This window comes from Macaca fascicularis, chromosome 15 (genome assembly GCF_037993035.2).
Source record: "Macaca fascicularis isolate 582-1 chromosome 15, T2T-MFA8v1.1".
Classification (NCBI taxonomy): Eukaryota; Metazoa; Chordata; class Mammalia; order Primates; family Cercopithecidae; genus Macaca; species Macaca fascicularis.
The window spans coordinates 64,569,812-64,591,759 of NC_088389.1; the positions used below are offsets into that span (position 1 = coordinate 64,569,812).

The 21,948-nt window shown below is 45.1% G+C and overlaps 2 protein-coding genes across 4 annotated transcripts in view; one reads left to right on the top strand and one right to left on the bottom strand.

The window, feature by feature from the left end:
- PHF24 (PHD finger protein 24) overlaps positions 1-21,948 on the bottom strand; it is a 294,972-nt gene that overhangs the window by 124,241 nt on the left and 148,783 nt on the right. The window lies entirely within an intron of this gene.
- On the top strand, positions 1,798-8,194 carry LOC102131933 (protein SPATA31F1-like). Its single transcript, XM_005581436.4, has 4 exons — positions 1,798-1,941; positions 2,590-2,635; positions 3,171-3,231; positions 4,246-8,194. Exons 1-4 carry the CDS (start codon positions 1,798-1,800, stop codon positions 8,003-8,005), a joined length of 4,011 nt encoding a protein of 1,336 aa, XP_005581493.3. The 3' UTR covers positions 8,006-8,194.

Sequence of the window (21,948 nt, forward strand, 5' to 3'; positions counted from 1 at the left end):
AAATTCAATTTTTAATTTATGCTAGACTAGTCTGGAAAGATACACAAGAACCTGATACAAGTGATTGACTGAGGGAATAAAATAAAAATTAGAGATGAGAGACAAGGATGAGGAGAGAGTATGTTATACCTTCTTCTATCTTTTGAAGTTTATACCATTTATATGTATGCTTACTTTAAAAAATCAATTAATCTAAGTGACTAAAATAAAATAAATGCAAAGGCCTTCCATCAAGGAGGCCTCATCCCTGCTCCTCCAATCTTTCTCACAATTGCTTTCCAATCCATTCATCTGCACCTCTGCTAAAGATAGACTGCAGTTTTTAGTATCAAATGAACTCTGGCACATTCCTTGGGGTTCTGCATTTGTTAGGAATTTTCTCTCCCACCTGGAACAGTCCTTTTCCCTATAACCTGTACTTTTAGACAAAACTCCAAAATTAATCTCCCCAGGAACCCTCTCTGACCAAAATGATCCCCTCCATGCATTCTCTCCCTTGAAAGGTTGAGACCTGAACCTCAATAATATATCAAATTATTTGAAATAAGTCATTGGCTCTTGATTCATGTAAATTTGTCTTTTGAAACTAGATTTTTAAGTGTCTTGAGAGGAGAAAGCCAACATGACTCAAAGTCCTTGTACCCTTGACATCACCCAGCTTAGGAATGAGCATACTGAAGGCTTACCATGCCAGTGGGGTAAAGGATGGGATACTGGATGAATGTTCAAAGATTTTGAGCCCAAGAATTTTTTTCTCCACTTTTGGCTGTAACCATTCTCACCAAGGCAACATCTTCTAAGGATATTCAGAAATCATTGGCTGTTAGGGAAGTATTGCAATATTCATGGAGGTTAAGCAGGTAACATAAATGTATAAATTAATGGGCAGAGTATAGGAGTGATGGGTCCTGAGGCAAAAGTGGAAAACATCTGCCCTGCTTTAAAAGTTTCCAGAATCCAACTCAAGCAAACAATAAAAATCCTACAAGCAAACAGAATACATCCAGAGATGAACAGATCTGACCATAAGCAGCAACCAGTTTGTGACCCAAAGCCAGAAATGGCTACTAATCCATCCCTACAGGCATTCATCTCCCTGAGCAGGCAGAATGCTGTAACAAGGACAGAGGCAGCTCTAGAAAACCATGCTTTGGACAGAACTCCAGAAGTGAGCCACATTAATGTGCTTCCAAAAGATTGTAGCGTTTACAATCTCTCTCCACCTTGGCCTCTCCCTACCACCCTACCACATAAGCCGTGATCCCCTTCCTGCACCTCTGTTACCAATCACCCATTGCCTGAAACACCAAAGATCTCCATTTCCAAGCCATAACCAGACTCCACCCTCCCTAAATTCATGTGTGCTTCTCAGGTATATTTCCAAAACAAGTGGGAGAGTTAGTGGAGGTTCCTCTGGCCTAACCACCCCTTCTCATAAGGTGCCCCCTATGCCAAAGCACTCAGTTTTCTGAGGACAGGTGACCATACAGTTGTGAAGGAGAGAGCTGAGCCATCAGGCTGGTATAGGGAGTGGAGAGTGAAGACGGACTAGGAAATAGACACTGCCTGTGGCACCTTCAGTCCCAGGCTCAAAACACCCTCATCTACAGACTGAATCACCACATGAGCTTCCCTACTACATGTGCCTTATGAAACGGGAGGGCTTTGTGATGCAGTCCTAGTTCCATCCTCTGTGAGGTGGACATGACAAGGCCTAGCACTGGAAGTCATTAGGCACCAGAACTCTGAATGCCCAGATATAGGGATGGCTGATCTCATGCTAATGAGGTTTAGACCATGTTGAGTCCTACTTTTGTTCTGTGGGATGTTGGATATCCCTTATACACCTATGGCTCCATCTTCATCATTATTCTAATCATCTGGCAAGTGAAAAGGAGCCACCATGAATTGAACTTGGAAGCTAAAAGGAGCTGCTGCTGGGTAGGGCAACACTATGATTCCAACTGAACTAATTAAGCCTCAGATAATATGCTTTTATGCTCCAGAGTCCTTCCTTATTGACCCCACTGCCCCTCTCCCCCAAGTTTTATGCCATACCTTTAGTTACTTTTATAGTCTTTTCCTCCTCGGATCCTAAAAGTAATTCCTTACCAGGTCTTCCCTGAACCATACTCTAATTGAAAAGCCAAGAAGCTTTCCATTTGACTTGAATAGAGACCTAGATGATATGGGATCTATCTCACTGGATCTCAGAAGACCTCACAATATGGGAGATTTTTTTGGTTGGTGGCCCTTTAAGGTGTTTATAAACTGAAGTCTTTGGGTATTAGAACCACACACTCTTTGATCTGTACCATCCTTTCTCTTGCTTCATCCTCAGCATCCAGCAGGACTTATCTGGGAATCAGATGGGAGGTATAGAATATGGAAAAGCCTCCAGGTGAATCAGAAATAAGCAGAGAGGGAAAATGGGGTAAAAAGGTGGAATAGGCAAAGAAAATCCAGGAGAGTGTATAAAACATAGATAGATACACAGAAAGGGAGTGGAAAATATATGTAAGTCTCATTTTGGACATGAGAAAGAAAATGGCGTCCCAGCTTCACATTCTAATGTTTTTGTCTTTTAAGCGTCACCAAAAAGTCAGGCAAAGAACTAGAGATGCAGCATCAACAGGTAAAGTCCCAATCTCTCCTCTGACTCCCTTCCACTGTGGGTGTTTCCCATGAATCCTGTCCCTCTATGACCCCTGGAGCCAAGAGCCAGGTGCCCTGCCACTGAAGGCTCCAGTTCCCCAGACTGAAACTTCCATGGGTGGGAAATCTTACCTCGGAAACATTCCAAAAGTCTCTACATTATTCCTTTGGGAATAAAGAACTGAGGAAATAGTGCAGATGTCCTTAGCTGTGTCATTTACTAATTTTAAAACCTGTGGAAGTCACTTCATCTGTCAGTCTTTTTTGCCATAACATGGGCATCTGATGATTCTCTCACTCACAGTATGGTTGTTAAGGTCAAAGAAAAATGGGCACAGGAGAACAAGTCATCAAGTCATGATTCATTACACTGTGCACAGAAAGGCCTTAAAGCATTTATAATTAGGGTTCTCAGTGTCTTCTTGCTGAGAGTCAAAGGCCTACAACCTCCTATAGCTACTCTGAAAACTCTACCATGCCACTGTCTACTATAACATTGTCTTCTGGTTCCTCAGCTAGGAGACTTTCTCAGGAAGAAGCTGAGAAGCCACAAGAGCTGCTCTCTGTCATGAAAAGGTGATCTATTGCTGTTTGCAGTCTCTAAACACCAGCCTGGCCTGTGGTGATTTTTTCATTTAGCCTGGGGCAGGACTGAGGAGATGGAAAAATGGCTGGGAGGGAGACATACACAGTGGAGGCTGGTTCACTAGTTGAGAGGGTTGTAAAGGCATAATCATCTCAGGAGGAAAGAGTCATCCAATACTGATTTGGGATAGGGTCACAGTAATTCTGAAATTCAGGATTTTACTAGTACATTATTCATAAAAGACATTATATGGGGTTCTACTCAGTTCTGAGATACGTTATCCAATCAAGAGAATGGATTTTGCATGAGGAAGTCACCCATGTCATATTCTCTTTACAGCTACACCCTTACATGCGCAGACTCAGCTGAGCAAGATGAACCCTGATGATATTACCTCCTTTAGTTCTATATTCAGGGAGTCCAGTTCCTGACACAGCCCTAAGACAGGAGCCTATCATCTTATCCTCTTAAGATTTCTAGAGAAAAAGATTGATTCCCAGGAGATGTTGGGTACATCATCAGGGATATCTCATAGTCCCCAGAATGCACAAGTACCACATAAACCTCATTTTCCACAGTTTAGATGTACTGAAAACTAGGCTTTGGGTTTCTTAGCCTCAAATGAGACTGCAAGACAGTTCTGCCTTGTGATATTCCTGGTTATGCCCCATAAACTAACCAACTGACTCTTCCACATGCTCGGTTCCTTTCTCCTAGTTCAGCTTCTCAACAAGGCCAACACAGAACTCAGCTCCCAGTCTTCTCTGAGGGCCGTGCCCTTCTGTGAGTTTTCTGAGGCCTTGTCCAACAAGCCCTAACCCCGAGCCCACCATACCTTACCAAATGCCATTTTCTTAAGAAGAAAAGTAGAGGAGTAGACATGAAGGAGGTATAGGCTTCTAGACTTGCGGGACTAGGGAAGGGCAACGCCAACCCTAGCCCACACTCTTCCAAGAAGGTAGATGTCACTCCATCATTAATGTTTGCCATGTTTCCCTTTCCAGCCTGGGCTGGCTTCCCCCGGAGGGAAGTGTGCGGCGAATCCTATGTACAGATCCTTGTTGCCAAATTTGCAGTGCCATGGCTCTGGAGATTCAGCAATTGCTGGTGGGTGAGAACGACCAGATCTCCCCAACTTTATCGAGGAGCCCATCACAAGTCTCTTCTTGCCTAGAGATCTTGTCTGTGTCTAGTGTATCCTTTGAGCAGAGTCTAGAGCTCCGTTCTAGAAACACCAGAGAACTTTCACTGGCATCTGTAACCCCAACACTGTCACAATTAACAGATGAGGAATCTTTAACCCAGTCAGCTGCCCAGTCAACGTATGCAGATGGCATACAAGATTACTGGGCTGATCACCTCCAGCTAGGGCAGGAATTTCAAGTGCCAGATGTGCTCACCGGCCCAAACACCACAGCTTCTTCAAGGCTTGAGGAGCCAAGGGTTCCACTGAACCAGGAGGAGATGATGCAGAGCAACCCCAGCTTTGTCCAGGGGAACCAAGGCCAGCATCACTTGAATTCCCAGGTCTCCTTGCTGTCCCTGAACCCAGAAACCCTGAACCCGACGCATCCTATGGCCTTGCATATGGTCCTTCCTGCCCACCCGCCATTTCTCAGTCCTGAAGTGCTGAGGCTTCTTGAGGTACATGTTAAAAAATGGATGCATTTCCAGAGGTGGGGGCTCCCAAGACGTGTGGAGGAGTCCCTGAGGCAGCTTATGCCAAACCCACCATTGTATTACCAATCTGGAAATGACCAGCCAGTTTCTTTCAACCTGAATAATATTTCTCAGGTCTCTCTTCATAGATTTGAGACCATTTCCCTCCAGACCTGGTGTTCATGTGTGGCTGGCCAGCCCATCCAGACCTTCTGGGTTTCTGAATGGTCCACTATGAACCCAGAACAAAGACACCACTGTCAGCAAAGCCCAAACCCTATGGCTCTAGCCTTGCCCTCTCCAGCCCTTAAAGCCCTACATGACCCCCATCTACTGTCTGGGGGACAAGATAATGACTCAGGGAGTGATCTCCCGCAGAAATACAGCCAACTATTCAGTGGGCTCCCTTCTCTGCACAGTGAGTCCCTGGTTGCCACTTTCATGGGATCTCAAGGCCTCCCCAAGAATGAAAATGTGCCCAAGCCCCCTTTGAAGGATCCTTTTCTCTTCAACAAGCTCTCCTTCCCTCAACTGCTTCCTAAAACTCCACCCCAGTCAGCCCCACGCTCTTCCCTACTTTCCCCAAATTGGGTGTCTCCATCTGACCATCAACAAGCTCAGATCAATGTCCCATTTCTGACTCTGGCCGAGTATGAAGCCTTGGAGTGGCACCTGCTACAGAGGCAACTCCAGCTTCAGTGGGGCTGGCCAGCTGCCCTCCAGAGGTCTCAGCACACCCAGTGCCTCATGCAGCATGAGCCCTGTGCCAAAGCTCAGTCTCCTGAGACCATGACAACTTCCCAGCCAGGGAAGTCCATCTCAGTGCTCACCAGGGAGCTACTCTTCTTCCCGGAGCATACCCGGAAGCTGCTGGAATTCCACATCCAGAAACAGCTGATTCACCATCGCTGGGGCCTGCCTCAGAAGATCCAGCAGTCCATCCATTTGCTCCTTACCTCCACTAACCAACAGACTGTGTCCTACAGCAGCACAGCCCTAGCCAATGTGAGCATCCCCCAGCCTGTAGCCCTAGAGGCCAATGGGGCTTGTGATGTGCTGTCACCCACTGTGGCCCCAGTGTCCATCCCCATGCCACACTTGTTAACCCAGGCCAAGGCAATATTGCAGAACCACATGGACTCCAAATGTGGACAGATCCACCAGGGCAAGATCCCTGCCTGTGTACATAGGTCCAGGGACTGCAGAATTCCTGGGGTCCTGGCAGTGGCTCCTTTACCCTGCATTCCAGAAAACCAGCTCCTGGAACTGCAGGCAGCAAGTGACCCAGACCTACATCACAAAGTTATGCCCTGGATGCCAACGGCCCTTGATCAGCAGCAACAGCTCTTACCAGGTACTGTCACTCAACACCCTAAGCTGCTCCGAGTCTTGTCCGTGGAAGCCATTGAGAAACTGGAGACAACTTTACGGCACAAGTATCTGGCCTTCCTGTCGGGTCTCCCTGCTCTGTATTATGTGGCGCTCTCCAGGGCCCTGGCCCCGGCAGTCACTAGCCAATCTGTCATCACAGAGATGGTGCCTGAGCCTGTGGAAATCCCAGCAGAGCCTCTGACTCAGATGGTTTCATTTGAAGAACAGTGTATAAGCCTTGGGCCATGCCCTCAAGGCAACAATGAGAGTTGTACAGACGTTGCAAAAGAATTCCAGTCTGTAGTGCCGGTAAAAGGAACAACAGAGACGCTGCCTCTAGAAAGCCAGACACAACCTGCTAGCCCCCACTCACTCCAGACACATATCTTGACCAAACTAAACTTCCACCTGAGAAAAAAGGTCCTAGAGATACAATGGGGAATTCCCATTAAGGCAAGGGAGTCCAGGGAACAAACTGCTGCAGCACCAGAGAATATATCCACACAGAAGTCTCTTGAAAATCTAAACCACCAAGGGGAGGCATTGCTCCAAGAACTGCCCATCCCACCAGACACTCTTCCTGCCCCTAATCCAGAATGGGTTCACCTTAAAGAACAGCTGGCCAATGACTTGAAGGCAGTGCAGCAGAACCAAAAGCAATCTAGTTCCAAAGCAGTACCCCATGGTTCTGCCCACTGGGTCTCCAGGATTTCACAACCCAGTGGGGACATGACAGAGGCCCACATGCTTTGTATTCGGGTGGAGGCCAGTGTGAACAAGCCCAGCATGGAGGAACCCTGGGGCCCTGAGCCTCAAAGCCCTGGCAAGAGCAAGGACCCAGCTCGTGTGCCCATGCTAGCAGGAAAGAGAGAGGACCCAGAGGAAACCAAAGCAGCCAGGGACCATGGAGAAGGGGATGAGGGGTTTGGGCACTCCTCAACCAGAGGAGAAAGATGCCCTGCTGAAGACCAGAGGCCAGCACGGATGCTTCCAAACCAGACACCCCGAGGCTTCTGGCGATGGAGCCGTAGCTTTCATCTTGCTGATCCCTGTCAACACAGCTCCCAGCATCACCCTCAGCTTAAGCTCCCACAGCTACCTCCACGATTCCCTGGGGGTAAAGAGTCTGAGAATGACCTGCAAGACAGTCAAACCAAGCTAAATGTCATCCTTGAACCAGTGACAATTCCTGAGAATGCCCAGACTGTGGTGCCCCAGGCTTCACAGAGTCAGACTTTCCTGAGCCAACCAACTCAGGGTAAGCCTTTTCTGGGCCAAACTTTGCAAGGCCAGGTTTTGCATGGGCAGGTGATGCCAGCCCATACACAAAAGAAGCCCAGCCTTCCAGAGTCTAGCTTGAGAAATAAAATTAAATCTTTTCTGCAGCGTATTAACCCTAAGACAAAAGGCAAAGGGCATGAGGACTCCATGTTCTCAGCTGCTGCGAAGGTGGCCAAAACCAGAAAAGAAAATGTTGCAAACAGCCTGGCTCCAGCCAAGAGCGCTGTGGGAAGAAGTAAGACAGAGAAGCTGACAGGGTACTCCAAGGCCCAATCTTGTTCTGCTGAGAAGCTGGTGGGCCCAGCTTTCTTGGATGGTCCCCAGTCCCTAGACAACAAGCCGTGGCTACACTCCAGACAAGCTGGCTCTGTCTCAGCCCTGGGACACCTCCGCCACTGCCCTCATCACTGTCCTCGAGAGGCTTGTGCCCCCCAACCAGGGCACCCACCCTAGCTCCTGACCCTCAGTTCAGATAGAAACATTGGTCTGCTCAAGGAGAACACACAGAGCCATGAAAAAGAGTTTATAGGCTCCCCAGCTGCTGCAGCCCTCCAGAGGACCAGTATCGTCATTTCCATAAATATGCTGGTGGGGCAGGGTGCCACCAGAAATACACTCTCTATTTCTCAGCAATACGTTGCCTGTCTGCTCCTTACCTCCACTGTATTGTGTTAAGGGAAGGTGTGAGGGAGGGTAAAAAGACCTTCCTGTCTACGGAAGGAGCTTTAACCCACCATTCAGATGGTTCATTTTAGAGGAGTGCCACAGTATTCCCTCCTTGAGGAGATGCTTTTGTGTTTATCAAAACACAATATCTAATATGACAGATGTCAGATCCAGATGACAGACTCTCCTCTGACTTCTCCCTGTTTTTACTGGGAAGATCTTTTTAGAAAAGCCATCTTGGAGCCGGCTGTAATCCTGCTGCCTGTTTACTACCTCCACCGCCTCCCAGTTGCATGAAATGGAAGCCTCTTGGAATGAGATCACAGTAGAAAATGGAGAAGGGCTTGTCCCACAGGCCCAGGGTTTGGTAGAGAGCAGGGGCATGTAGTTGGAGGTCTGAGTACCTGTGACAAAAGCTGATTCTCATGCCTGACCAGGGCATAAGAATGGAGAAAAGACAGTTTGCTTGGTGCTAAAATGAGCCTAGAGCCAGGAGGCAAACCCAAGGCCCAAGTGCTTTGGGGAGGGATCACTGAGCTTGGTTCTGCTTGCCCTTAGTGTGATGAAGGGCAGGGACTTGAGCACTGAAGTTTCTGGGAAAGAACCACAAATATAAGAGATTTTCTAAACACATGTGAGCCTGTCAAGTTACTGCCAGCAGCTTATACCCAGCCCTACTGTTTCTATACCACCTGTGCCTGGAGTCCTTCTCTACCACCCTCCTTGCCATGATCCTTGCTCTTTGACTTTACCTTCACAGTAACTAACAGTGGGCACCCAGTCAGCTGAAGCCCCACCCAGGATCTACCTGGTGCCTTTCCCGCAGGGGTTGACTCCTACACTTTTTCCGGCCAAGGATGGCTCACCCTTCTACATCTCTTCATTGTGTGCCACTGCATTTCTGAAAACACCAAAGTCAATCACTTTGGCTGTCAAAAGAAGAGAAGGCTTTTGGAAAGTTAACACAGAAAGTGACCACAAATCTAGAATTTAATGCCACACACGAGTCTAACAACGAGATCAGCTGCTCATAACTGAGGTGATGGGACTCTGGCCCTTTTGCCTCCCTCTAGGAATGTCCAATATTTTGCTATTCAGGGAAATACATAGTTATTATTAATTGAAATATTATGTGGAATTCTCTGAAACCTTTGGAATGAAATGAAGAAGTCCAAGAGGGAGGTTGAGTGGCAAGCTGAGATCTGTAAGGAGCTGCTAAGAAATGTAAGCCCCTCCAAATGATCCTATTCACATTCTCCCTCACACACAGATTAAACAAAGTCCCTCCTACAGACCTGCTTTGGGAGGTCTCTCAGTGTAGCTTGCCATACCAAGACATTCCTAGAGTTCTTTCCTGCTACCTTTTCAGTTGAGCCTCCCACCCCGATCTCAGCACCATCACTGGGTGAGTGATCCACCACCAAAGGCAGCTTTGGTAATCCTGGCCACACATCAAGCCTCTTAATAAGGGCCATCATACTCATATTCCCTGGACCCTCTAAGGAGACCTAAAGGGACCTTGTCCTTCCTTCTCCAGTTACTTGGGTTAAGGTAGGCACTAGTCTCCCTGGAACCCCTGACCTCTTAAGGAGCCAAGGCAGAACAGACTAGCTCAAGGTTGTGCTTGCTCCACTCAATAGGTTAAACATGAGTAAAAGATTTGGGTCACCCCCTTCCCTCTGGAAGGAAATTTCTGGCTGAAGTGACCAAAGAATGATTTTAGGGCAAAATAATAAACATGAACAAAGGGCAATAAAACAGCACAAAGAAAATATTACAAAATTCTTGAGCAAGTGTTTTTGTAACTTTTAGGACAAATGTCTGACCCTGTGGGGAGAATGCAGATTTTAAGGTCAAAGTCACAAGAATGGAATGTGGGGAAAAATGAAGTTTAGAATTCTAGCTCAGATATTTGACGAGTTACTTAACATTTCTGAGCCCCAGTTTCTTTATCTGGAAAAGGGGGATAATTGTACATCCATACCCCAAACCTCAATTACTGTTAATGTACTGGTGATTCTCAAAGCCACATTTCTGACCCAGTCTTTCCCCTGAGCTCCAAACTATATATTCAACAACTGACACAAAACTCTATCTTGTTACAAAGACAATGCAAATTAATTCAAAACCTCTACCTCACCAAATTGATTTCCAAAGTCAGGGAATGTTATCACTATACATTCACTTTTTTGCTCAGTTCATACATCAAGACAGTCACTGGGTTCTAATCTGGATGACTCTCAAGTTAGCCCCCTTTCCTCTATTTTTACTGACTTTCCTTGTAGTTAGTTTCTCATCCTTAACTTGCCTGAATGGTTAAAATATGCCTCATTACCCCAGGGCCTAAGAAAGTAGCTAATGCATAGTAATATCTTATATTAGTTGAATCCAACTCTGTGCTGGGGAGGCAGAGAAAGCGTTATATCTTTGTGACGAGTGCTATAAGGTGTGAGGTTGTGCCACAGGAGGAAGTAATTAGCTGGTCAGGAGGATCCCAGAAGGTCACAATAAAAATTACTTTGAAAAACATCTCACATTCAACCATCAAAATATTGGAGTACTTACTATGTGCCAAGTACTATGCCAAACACAACAAACAAGACACAAGCCTTGCCCCAGAGGAGCTCATCATCTCATGAGGTAGATAGTCTCATAGGTTCAAATTGCCTAATCAACATATATATTTGGATATCAAATTTTCATCTCAACCTATACAAAAATGAACTCTTGATTCCCTGCCCATCCACCACCATCATCCATTTACACACACCAAATCTGCTCCAATCATGGTATTTCTCACATTAGTTAAGGACAATTCCATCTTTCCAGTAATTCAGGACAAAAACAATAGTGTCATTCTTGAATTTTTTTCCCTAACAGTCCACATCTGTTCCATCAGTAAATCCTGTTGTCTTTACTTCAAAAATCCATCCAGAACATGACCACTTCTCACCCTCTCTACTGCTACCATTACTGCAGTCACTTCATAAGGTCTCCCTTTTATGCTGACACCATATCCCCAACAGTCTATCTTCAACATAGAAGCAAGCCTGATGGTCCTCAGGGAGGGTCCTGGTTGCAGATAACAGACAGATGGATATAGATATAGATATAGATATAGATATAGATATAGATATAGATATAGATACAGACATAGATATAGATATAGATAAAACCATGCAACTGGATAACATCACCATGGAACTAAGTGTAAATGGAGAGATCTAAAGACTGGGCTAGGGGCCGGGCGCGGTGGCTCAAGCCTGTAATCCCAGCACTTTGGGAGGCCGAGACGGGTGGATCACGAGGTCAGGAGATCGAGACCATCCTGGCTAACACGGTGAAACCCCGTCTCTACTAAAAAAATACAAAAAACTAGCCGGGCGAGGTGGTGGGCGCCTGTAGTCCCAGCTACTCGGGAGGCTGAGGCAGGAGAATGGCGTGAACCCGGGAGGCGGAGCTTGCAGTGAGCTGAGATCCGGCCACTGCACTCCAGCCTGGGCGACAGAGCGAGACTCCATCTCAAAAAAAAAAAAAAAAAAAAAAAAAAAAAGACTGGGCTAGGACACTCTAAAGTTAACTGGGAATAAAAGGAGGAACCAGTAAGTAGAGGAACAAAGAAGCAGTAGCCAGTGAGGTAGGAAGAAAAACAGAAGAGTGTGGTGGACTGAAAGCAAAGAGAGGAAAGTATTTCAAAGAGAAAGTGATCAATTGCATAACCAGTTGCCAACTAGTCAAGTAAGATGAACAGCATTCTATTTAAAAATATAGAGATCCTGTGCGACATTAAGAAAAATAGAATTAGATGAGTGATGAAGGTGTGACAGGAGTGGATTCAAGATACAATGGAAGGAGAGCAATTGGTGATAGCAAGTATAATCATGTATTCAAGGAGGTTTGTTCCAGAGAGGTGCAGAAAAAAGAGGAACTAGCAGAAAGAGAACATGGGATTCAGAAAGAGTTTTTGAAAAATATGAGATACATAGCATGTTGGATGTTGATGGGAAAGATTCAGTTGAGAGGGATAAACTGATGAGGAAAAGAGGGAAGAGCTACTGGAGCAATGCCCTGTTGTAGAGGACACAGAATAGAAGTGAATTCCCAAGTCAAGGGGCTGGCTTTGGCTAAAAGTACAGACACTGGTGGTAGATAGAAGGCATTGTTAATGAGAGGGGACTCTGTGGATGAGGGAAGAAAAAGGTTTCTTTTACATATAAGAGAGCATGGGCACAGACCCAGAGGTACGAGTGAGGAGCTGGGAAGGGGGTGTGGCTGTGGGAAGGGGGAATGGCATGCAGAGCCAAAGCTAGAAAGCAGGAGGTAGAGAGCGATTCTGGAAGTTACTATGGAAAGTTTTTATTAGGGCCCAAGCAGTTGGTGGCAGTGTGAGTGGTAGGTGGGCGGGGAAAGGTGGTTAAAAGTTGCTGATGATATCTGTGCAGCAGGTGCTCTTGGAAGACCGTACCAGCAAGAGAGATCACAGAAAAAGCTCTAAATGCATGGAGGCTGAGCAAGGGCATGGGGCTGGAAATGGAGAAATAGGGCAAAGGTGGCTTCCCAGTGCTCAGTGAGATGAGGGATCAAGGGGGTTATATGGGTGGGAGGAGAGGACAGGGAAGCAGGAAGACAAATAGGCTGCCCTGAGAAGATGGAAGGGACATAGATTTTGGACAGCTATTATCCCTCAGGAGATGGCACTTCCGCATTCCCCTTCTGACCTACCACAGAGGAGCCAAGAGCTAGACAAAGGGCAAGAAGTACTGTGACTTCTTTATTACATGTTTTGAGGGACAGTGGGATGTTCCTGGTTCCTAAGGAAACCCAGGATCACTCACCATCTCATCATCAGGAGGAGGTGGTGGCAGGACTTGCTTCCTCTGATAGGACCCCAGCATTTAGCACAATGTGTCCACTGCTTGAATACAGAAGATCCAGGATGGGAAGAAACATGCACGTGTCCCTGCTCTCAATGCTGATTCTGTGCCTAAGGGATGGGGGCCCAGCCCATGGATGGTCTCCAGGACGGAGAAGCACAAGGTTCAGGCCTGCTGAACTAACATTCAACAGGTGTTTTTCTAAAGCATCCCCAAAGAGCAAAGGAGGTCTTGTGACAGGCACATCCTCCCTCCCTGGTGGGAGCGGGGCAGGCAGCCACACAGCTAGGAGAATAGAGGGAGGCCCAGAACAAAGTGAATTGACTCAGGAGGGTCACAGCAGCATCAGGTAGGGAGCCAGGGGTTAGCATGCACACATCCTGGTTTAGGGTGGAGCGGGTCCTTTCCATGGTTCCCTGCAGGCTCCTACCTGCTTGAGGCCAGCATGGGCTCATGCTGCTGACAGAAGTCCCAGGGGCAGAGAAATGAGCTGAAACTGATAGCTTCAGGATTCTGAGTTCTTGGCAAAGTCAAGAGCTAAGAGAAATCGAGGTCATAGCCTATGACTTACGTGGAATGCTGATGGTGGGTGAAGCCTTGCTCATCCCATAATCCCTGCACAAATCCATGTTCTATCTTCCCCAGGGTGAAGAGAGGCAAGAAGCAAAAGTCACATGAAGGGTATAAACTCAAGAATTTACTACTTCAGATTTGGGGGTAGATGCTAGGAATACATCAGTGATTGCCTAGGATCTTTGGGTTCACCTTTGGCACACTCAGGTAACATCATGTCATGATGAATGGCCCTGACCTTCTAGAGCTCTTCTCTTGGGCTTTCCAGAAGGGCACTTCAGAATTGGCTAGAGGGAATTTCAGGAAACCAACCACCAGCAATGGGAGGAGGGTGGCTTCTCCACAACACCATTTTTGTTCAACGCTGGGTTGTTGAGGGCAGGGACCGTGGCTGCTTCACTTCTGTACCTGCTCACTGCAGCCCAGGCAGGGAAGGCAAGGGATACAGGATAAACACAGGAATAGACTCCATGGAGACACTGCTTCCTGCACCACGTAGAAGGTGGCTGGGCCTCTGCTGCTTAACTAGCCAACCAGGGCCGAATGCTCTACCTGGCCGCTGGAGCCCATGGTCTAGGCCAGGCCTGTCATAGATGGAAGGGCCAGAATGGCCTCTGTGTCCACTGCAGAGACAGAAGAGAAGGGAGGACTTCCTTGAGCTCAGGTGGGAATATGAGAGGTAAGCACAATGCAGGCATGTAAAGTGCTTGGGGACACAAAGGAGCAGATGCCTCACAGGGCTGACCAGGCTTGCAGAGGTCTGTGCATTCTCATGCCCGAAGACAGTGAGGCCAGGACCCTGGGAAAGCATGGGAAGGGAGAGGGGGGCCTGGGAAGGGGCCAGTGAGATCGGTTTCCAGAAGGAGGGGTGGGTGCTGCCAACTGCCCCCCTTTCCTGACTTGTCCCTCTCCTCCACTATAAACTTCTCTCGTGTTCTTGCCTGGTCCATGGCCAGGCAAGCAGCATACTAGGGAATTTCCAGAGTGTGTCAATTCCAAGGTCAGGCCTAATACAAAGGCCACAGGGGCACGTCCCTGGGCAGGCAGACTGATCCATGGGAATCCAGACGGGGGGAAGGGAAGCCCCCCTTGCAGTAAATTGTGCTAGCAGCAAGTGTGTGTCAGGGGTGTGTCAGGGGAGAGGGGAAAGATACAGTGTGGGGCCAGGGCAGAATGACACATACGGTTTTGCCATAATGGCAAAAACCACAATTACTTTTGCACCAACCTAAGAGTTCAGAGTAAGCACAGACATGTCAAGAAAGACACACTTAGGTCTTCCTTGGACATGACTTGGGTGTTCTTGGACTCATGAACTTGGATTTGGGTGTTCGTGAGTCCTTGAGTGTTCATGGATTCATGAACACCCTGCATGAGACATGCTCGAGCAAACACAGGCACAAACACAGAGACACAAAGACAGTTTTGCACACAACAGACAGCCCATCTTACAGACCCACAGACACAAATGCAGTCCAAATCCATCCTGCAAAGCCCCTCTCTTCCATAAATCCTCTAGGCTACCTCAGACCAGGCTCATCTCTCCTTTAAACTCTGGTTTGTCATTTCTGTCCCATTGCTTGTCTTTAATAAGATAGTTTTGGATTCACGTGCATACCCCTGGTCTCAACAATGTGGCTGTGTTCTCTTAAAGAATATCAGGGTCAGGAAGAGAGTCCACTGCCCTCTTCAGCAGCCTCATCCTTCGCCTACACACCCATCACCCCGAGGGCCCCCAATTTACTTTTGGCTCCATCCTTGCAGGGTCCTGACTCTCAGACTCTTTGAGTTAACAGACACAAGGAAAGAACAAACCAGGCAGACACTTAGTCCAGGTTATCATCAGGAAACCATGAAGAATCAGGTCCTGGTTCCCCAGTTACAAAACCCTTACACAAGACATGATCTCATATGTAGCTCTAGCCTAAACTTTATGTTAACCACAATTACACCCCTATCGACCATACCTCTAAACCCAACTCTAACCCCATTCCCAAAGAAACCTTTAAACCATAGTTTTTCAAATAAGAAGGAACAACTGTACCTCAGACAGGTAATGCTAGTCACTGTGATCCAAAATGTTTACATGGCCAAATAAGTTTGAGATAGAAAACTGATGTGCTCTCTCCCCAGCAGCTTAATGCCTACCTCCCCTAGCTGGACCATGGCCATAGTGACCACTCTGTACCCATGAACTGTGGAGGGCCCAGAAACAGCAAACAACCTGTCATCTATACAAGATTAACACCACAGGTTACGCATAAGCCTGAATCCCTCTCCACACTATCTTGAAAGCTTAAAATCAGCCTCCAACACGAAATTTATCTCCTTGGCTAAATTCTAAATGCCAGCAGTGCCTTACTCCAACCCTAACACCTTCCTTATCTAAGATACACCAAGTTCTATCAACAGGAATCACAAACCCAGTTCCAAACCCTACTTTAACATCACCATGATTCCCACCCTATCCTTACCACTACCTCACTCCAAACTGGAACCATAACATCAATGCTGTTCTAAGCATAATTCTAACTCTAACTATAACCCTAGGTAGCTACACATTGAGGAATACATACATCTATGCTAGGCACACACATATGTGTCCTATATACCCCCAGGAGCTAAGGAGCTCTTTCAATAACAGCTGCACAGTCCATGGGGCATCTTGTTCCTGGAAGACTCAATGCTCCCCTGGCAACCCAGGAGCAGCCACACTCCCAGACCCTGTGACCCTTGTTGGATATACAGGCCTATAGGGCCCAGCCCACTCCAAATTCTGTTGCGGAACTAGCCCAGCCCTTGAGCTGAAATTCCCACCATACCCATCTGTGGCTCTTACCTGCCAAGCTGGGAGCATCTGCTGCCCTGGAAACTCTACCAGGCAAGAGCAAACAGGCCCTGAGGCTGAAGGGAATGTGGTCCTTTCCAATGTGGGGATTTCCAGACTCTTGCAACACCCAAACCTAGGATGTCGACTCCAGAACTGGCTGAGGTGCCTGTCCTAGAGAGGTAGTGGGCCTGCTAACACTGTGGCTGAGGTAGATGTGAATAAGCACAGTTCCTCTTCCAGGATCTCAGTCTGGTGACAGAGTGTTAAATCTGAATTCATCATCACAGGTAGGGCTGAAGTCATGTATGGCTCACTCTCTTCTAGGCTACCTCAGTGCCTCCCTCTCAAGCTTCCAGGTTCACCCACAGACCAGAGTGTGGGCAGAGACTCACTATCCCATTCTTGTTCTCAGGGCAGCTGTTTTCCGACTTAGTTTTTCGTCCAGCAAGGTTTCCACCTCCAGCAAAGCTTCCCTCCTTTCCTTCAGGGCTCCTAACTTTGTTTCTAAGCCACAGGACCAAGCATGGAGGCCCCAACATCTCCAGGATGGAACGTCTCTCTGAGGCTGCTCAACCACTGAAGGCTCTAGGCCACAGGTAGGGGCTTAGAGTCTATACTAGAAAGAGCTTCCTGAATCTAGAAAAGGTAGGCAAGGATGGGACCTGAAGGTGCTGTGGACACCATCTGATACTAACAAGTGGCCTCCTGGATGGCATGACCAAGGCCAAAGGGATAACAGGATGTTTTGAGTGAGACAGAGAACCTGTGATTTTAGGAGAGGAAGAAGCACAGCCCCTTCCTCTTCCCTGCCATGTTCCCCCTAGCTTTCTCAGAGGCAGTGCCAGGCTGGAAAGTCCCTTTCCTAGGTGAACACCACCCCAGCTTCTTCGGACAATCTTTTTTTGCTTTCTACCGGGTCTGTGCCCATATGAAGTACGAATGAGGAGCAGAATAGATCCACATGGCTCTTCTGGCTACACCTCACCAAATGCTAGGCTACCTGCACAGCAGAATCCTGGACAACCTGGTAAAAATAAAGATTCTTTGGCTATACTCTGATGATATCCTACTTAGGAACTGATGTAATGCCTCTAATTCTATTTTTTAAACAAGGTCCACAAGTGATTCTGATGGGCCTCGAAGTTTTGGAAACTGTCATCCATTGTAACATATTATTCTGGAATCATGCACATAACAACCCTACTACATATACACAGTAAGCTCATGACACCCTGCCTTTCTTGGAAGTACAGAATGAGAAATGACTGCTAATGGGTATGGAATCTCTTTTTGGAGGTATGAGGATGCTCTGGAATTAGTCATGATAGTTTCATAACTGAATATTCTAAAAACCAACGAATTAAGAACTTTAAAATACAAATGTTATAGCATGTGAATTTTATCTCTATTTTAAAAAGACAAAGGTGAAATAAAAGACTTTTTCAGAGATACTATAGCTGAAACAATTCATCATCAACAGAACTTTATGAAAATAACCTTTTTTTGTTTTGTTTTGTTTTGTTTTGTTTTGAGGCGGAGTCTCGTTCTGTCGCCCAGGCTGGAGTGCAGTGGTGCGATCTTGGCTCACTGCAAGCTCCACCTCCTGGGTTTACGCCATTCTCCTGCCTCAGCCTCCTGAGTAGCTGGGACTACAGGCGCCCACCACTGCGCCCGCCACCACGCCCGGCTAATTTTTTTGTTTTGTTTTGTTTTGTTTTGCTTTTTTGAGACGGAGTCTCGCTCTGTCACCCAGGCTGGAGTGCAGTGGCCAGATCTCGGCTCACTGCAAGCTCCGCCTCCCGGGTTTACGCCATTCTCCTGCCTCAGCCTCCCGAGTAGCTGGGACTACAGGAGCCCGCCACCTCGCCCAGCTAGTTTTTTGTATTTTTTAGTAGAGACGGGGTTTCACCGTGTTAGCCAGGATGGTCTCGATCTCCTGACCTCATGATCCACCCGTCTCGGCCTCCCAAAGTGCTGGGATTACAGGCTTGAGCCACCGCGCCCGGCCATTTTTTTTGTATTTTCAGTAGAGACGGGGTTTCACCGTGTTAGCCAGGATGGTCTCGATCTCCTGACCTCGTGATCCACCCGCCTCGGCCTCCCAAAGTGCTGGGATTACAGGCGTGAGCCACTGCACCAGCCAAAAGAAACTTTATAGAAAGTCCTTCAGGCAGAAGGCAAATATCACCATACAGTAATCTGGATATACACCAAGAAATGAAGAGCAGAAATGATAACTATGTCAGTATATAAGATCTCTTTTCTTAATTTTTAGTCACTCTAAAAGATCATGGATTTTTAAAATAATTACATGAAAAATAATGATAATGTCAGGTTAGGTTTAGAAAAAATAGAGATATAAAATGAATGACAATAGCACAAATGCCAGGAGATACACAAGTAGAAAAGAAACGGTAATGTTTTTAGGCTATAAGTGGAATAATATTACTTGAAGATTGTATCAGTCAGAATTCAATTAAGGAAGCACAACCACTAGGAGATACTTCATACAAATAAAAGTTTAAGTATATATGAATATGGGTTGTTGAAGGGATTTGGCCTTATGTAAGTGTGAGAGCTGGTTAAGCAATCTTAGATAGCTACTGTCTTTACCTTTGATACCAGAGATTGAAATCCATAAGGTGGGAATCAGGAGTAAAGGTGGATATAAAATGAGAGATAAGACTAGGAAGGACCAATCAAGAATGAGCTGGGTCTCATGAGGATGGACCAAAATCCATGTCAGTTCTGCTGTCACTGATCTTAGTGGTGTGAGTGTCCTGCAGAGATCAAGACTCTTCAGCAGGGAGCTAAACACAGGCACTCAGCTCAGGTGTTAGAGAGCCTGATGGAGGACCAGGGAAAGGTGGGGCACTTGCAGACCCACCCACTGCCACCCACCAGCAAGTTGAGCCAGCAAATAGGAGACATGTACACATACTACAAAATAGCTGCTACCTCACTTCTGCTTTCCAAGCCCCTCTAAGGATCCGTCCTGTGACACATTATAACCATAAACATAAAAGAAAGGGAACCCTGAGAAATGCAGTTCAACTCCTCCAAATTGACATATTATAAAATCATCACAAAGATAAGTTAAAGAAGTATATGCCCTAAAACAACCACTACAGAAATAAACGTCATAAACCAAAAAGATGGGTAATAACAAAGCAGAAAGAAAGAAAATGTTTTAAATCATAAAAAGAAAAAGGAAGCAAAGAACATACAGACAAATGGTAAATGGCAAGATGGTAGATTTAAACACAATCGTATCATTAATTACTTTAAATGTAAATGTTCTAAAAATCCTAATAAGAGGCAAAGCTTGTGATACAGGATATTTTTTTTAAGTAAGACCCAACTATATGCTGCCGTCAAGAAGCCCACTTTATGGGCAAATGACTTGAACAGACACTTTTCAAAAGAAGACATATGAGTGTCCAGCAAACATATGAAAATATGCCCAACAGCACTCATCATTAGAGAAATGCAAATCAAACCACAATGAGATTCCCTCTCACACCAGTCGGAATGGCTATTATTAAAAAGTCAAAAAATAATAGATGCTGCAAGATTGTGGAGAAAAGGGAATACTTATACACTGCTGATAGAAATGTAAATTAGTTGAGCCATGTGGAAAGCAGTTTGGAAATTTCTCATGGAACTTAAAACAGAAGTACCATTCAACCCAGAAATCCTGTTATTGGGTATATACCCAAAGGAATATAAATCATTCTACCATAAAGACACATGCACACAAATATTAATCACAGCACTATTCACAATAGCAAAGACATGGAATCAACCTAAATACCCATCAATGACAGACTGGATAAAGAAAATGTGGTACATATATGTCATGGAATACTACATAGTCATAAAAAAGAATGAGATCGTGTCCTTTGCAGGGACATGGAGGAGCTGGAAGCCGTTATTCTCAGCAAATGAACACAGGAACAGAAAACCAAACACCACATGTTCTCACTTACAAGTGGGAAGCTAAACATTGAGTACACATGGACACAAAGAAGAAAACAACAGATACTGGGGCCTACTTGAGGGTAGAGGGTGGAAGGAGGGTGAGGATCGAAAAACTACCTATCAGTACTACATTTATTATCTGGGTAACAAAATACTCTGCACAACAAACTCCTGTGTTCACACAATTTACCTATATAACAATCCTGCACATGTACCCCTTAACCTAAAAGTTTTTTTAAAAAAGAAACCCATTTTAAATATAAAGACACAAGTAAGTTTAAAATGTTATGTGTGGATATATATAATATATACATTTATATATATTTTATATATATATAATGCTAATATTATTCAGAAGAAAGCTGGAGTGGCTATATTAATATTAGTCAAAATAGATTTTATAGCAAGGAATACTACCAGATTAAGGATCATTTCAGAATGGTAACAGATTCAACTCATCAAAAGGATATAAAAATCCTAATGTTTAAGCATCTGGTAGCACAGCATCAAAGTACAGGAAACAAAACCTGATAGAATTGCAAGGATGAATCCACAATTATAATTGAAGATTTCCAGCCCCTTTCACAATAATTGGGAAAATAAATATACAGATCAGTAGCTTACAGAAGATTTGAACAATACTTGCAAGCAACTTGAACTAATTAACATTTGTAGATGATTTCATCCAACAACAGCAAAGTACACACTCTTTTCAAAAACACAAAGAACAGTAAGCATGATATACCACATTCTGGGCCATAAGATAAGACTGAATAAATTTAGAAGTTTTCCATTATACAGAGTATGTTCTCTAAATACAATAGAAGTTAGAAATCAGTGGCAGAAAGATATCTGGAAAATCCTCAAATATCTGGAAACTAAATAACATACTTCTAAATATCTCATGGATAAAGGAAACACTCAAAAGGAAAATTAAAAATATTTTGAACTAATGGAAATTGAATATGTAATGTATCAAAAATTGTGGTATGCAGCTAAAGCAGTTAAATTTATAAACACATTTTATAAATACAAATTTAAAGGGAAATTTATAGCAATAAATACTGATATTAGAAAAATAAAAAAACTCAAATAAATTAAGATTCCACCTTAATAAACTAGGAAAAGCAAAGTCAATTAAACACAAAGAAAGCAGAAGGAAACAATAAAGATAGCAGAAATCAATACTATAGAAAACAGAAAAACAATATAGAATCTTAATGAAATCAGAAACTGATTCTTTGAGAACAAATGATAAAACTCTAGTCAGATTGACCCAGTAAAAAAGAGAGAAGACACAAATTACCAATATCAGGAATTGAGGAGTACTATAAAACAGTCTACAGGTATTACAATGAGAAAAGGAATATTATGAATAACTTTATGCCAACAAATTTAACAGATTAAATATAATTTAATTAAAAGATATAAACTATAAAATACCACTCCAGAAGAAACAGATAACCTGAATA

Excerpts from the sequence above, each read along its gene's own strand:
- LOC102131933 (XM_005581436.4), top strand. The coding sequence starts at position 1,798 with ATGTTGAGTCCTACTTTTGTTCTGTGGGATGTTGGATATCCCTTATAC. Across the intron at positions 2,636-3,170 it reads TAGAGATGCAGCATCAACAG|CTAGGAGACTTTCTCAGGAA; the intron begins GTAAAGTCCCAA and ends CTGGTTCCTCAG. Across the intron at positions 3,232-4,245 it reads CTGCTCTCTGTCATGAAAAG|CCTGGGCTGGCTTCCCCCGG; the intron begins GTGATCTATTGC and ends TTCCCTTTCCAG.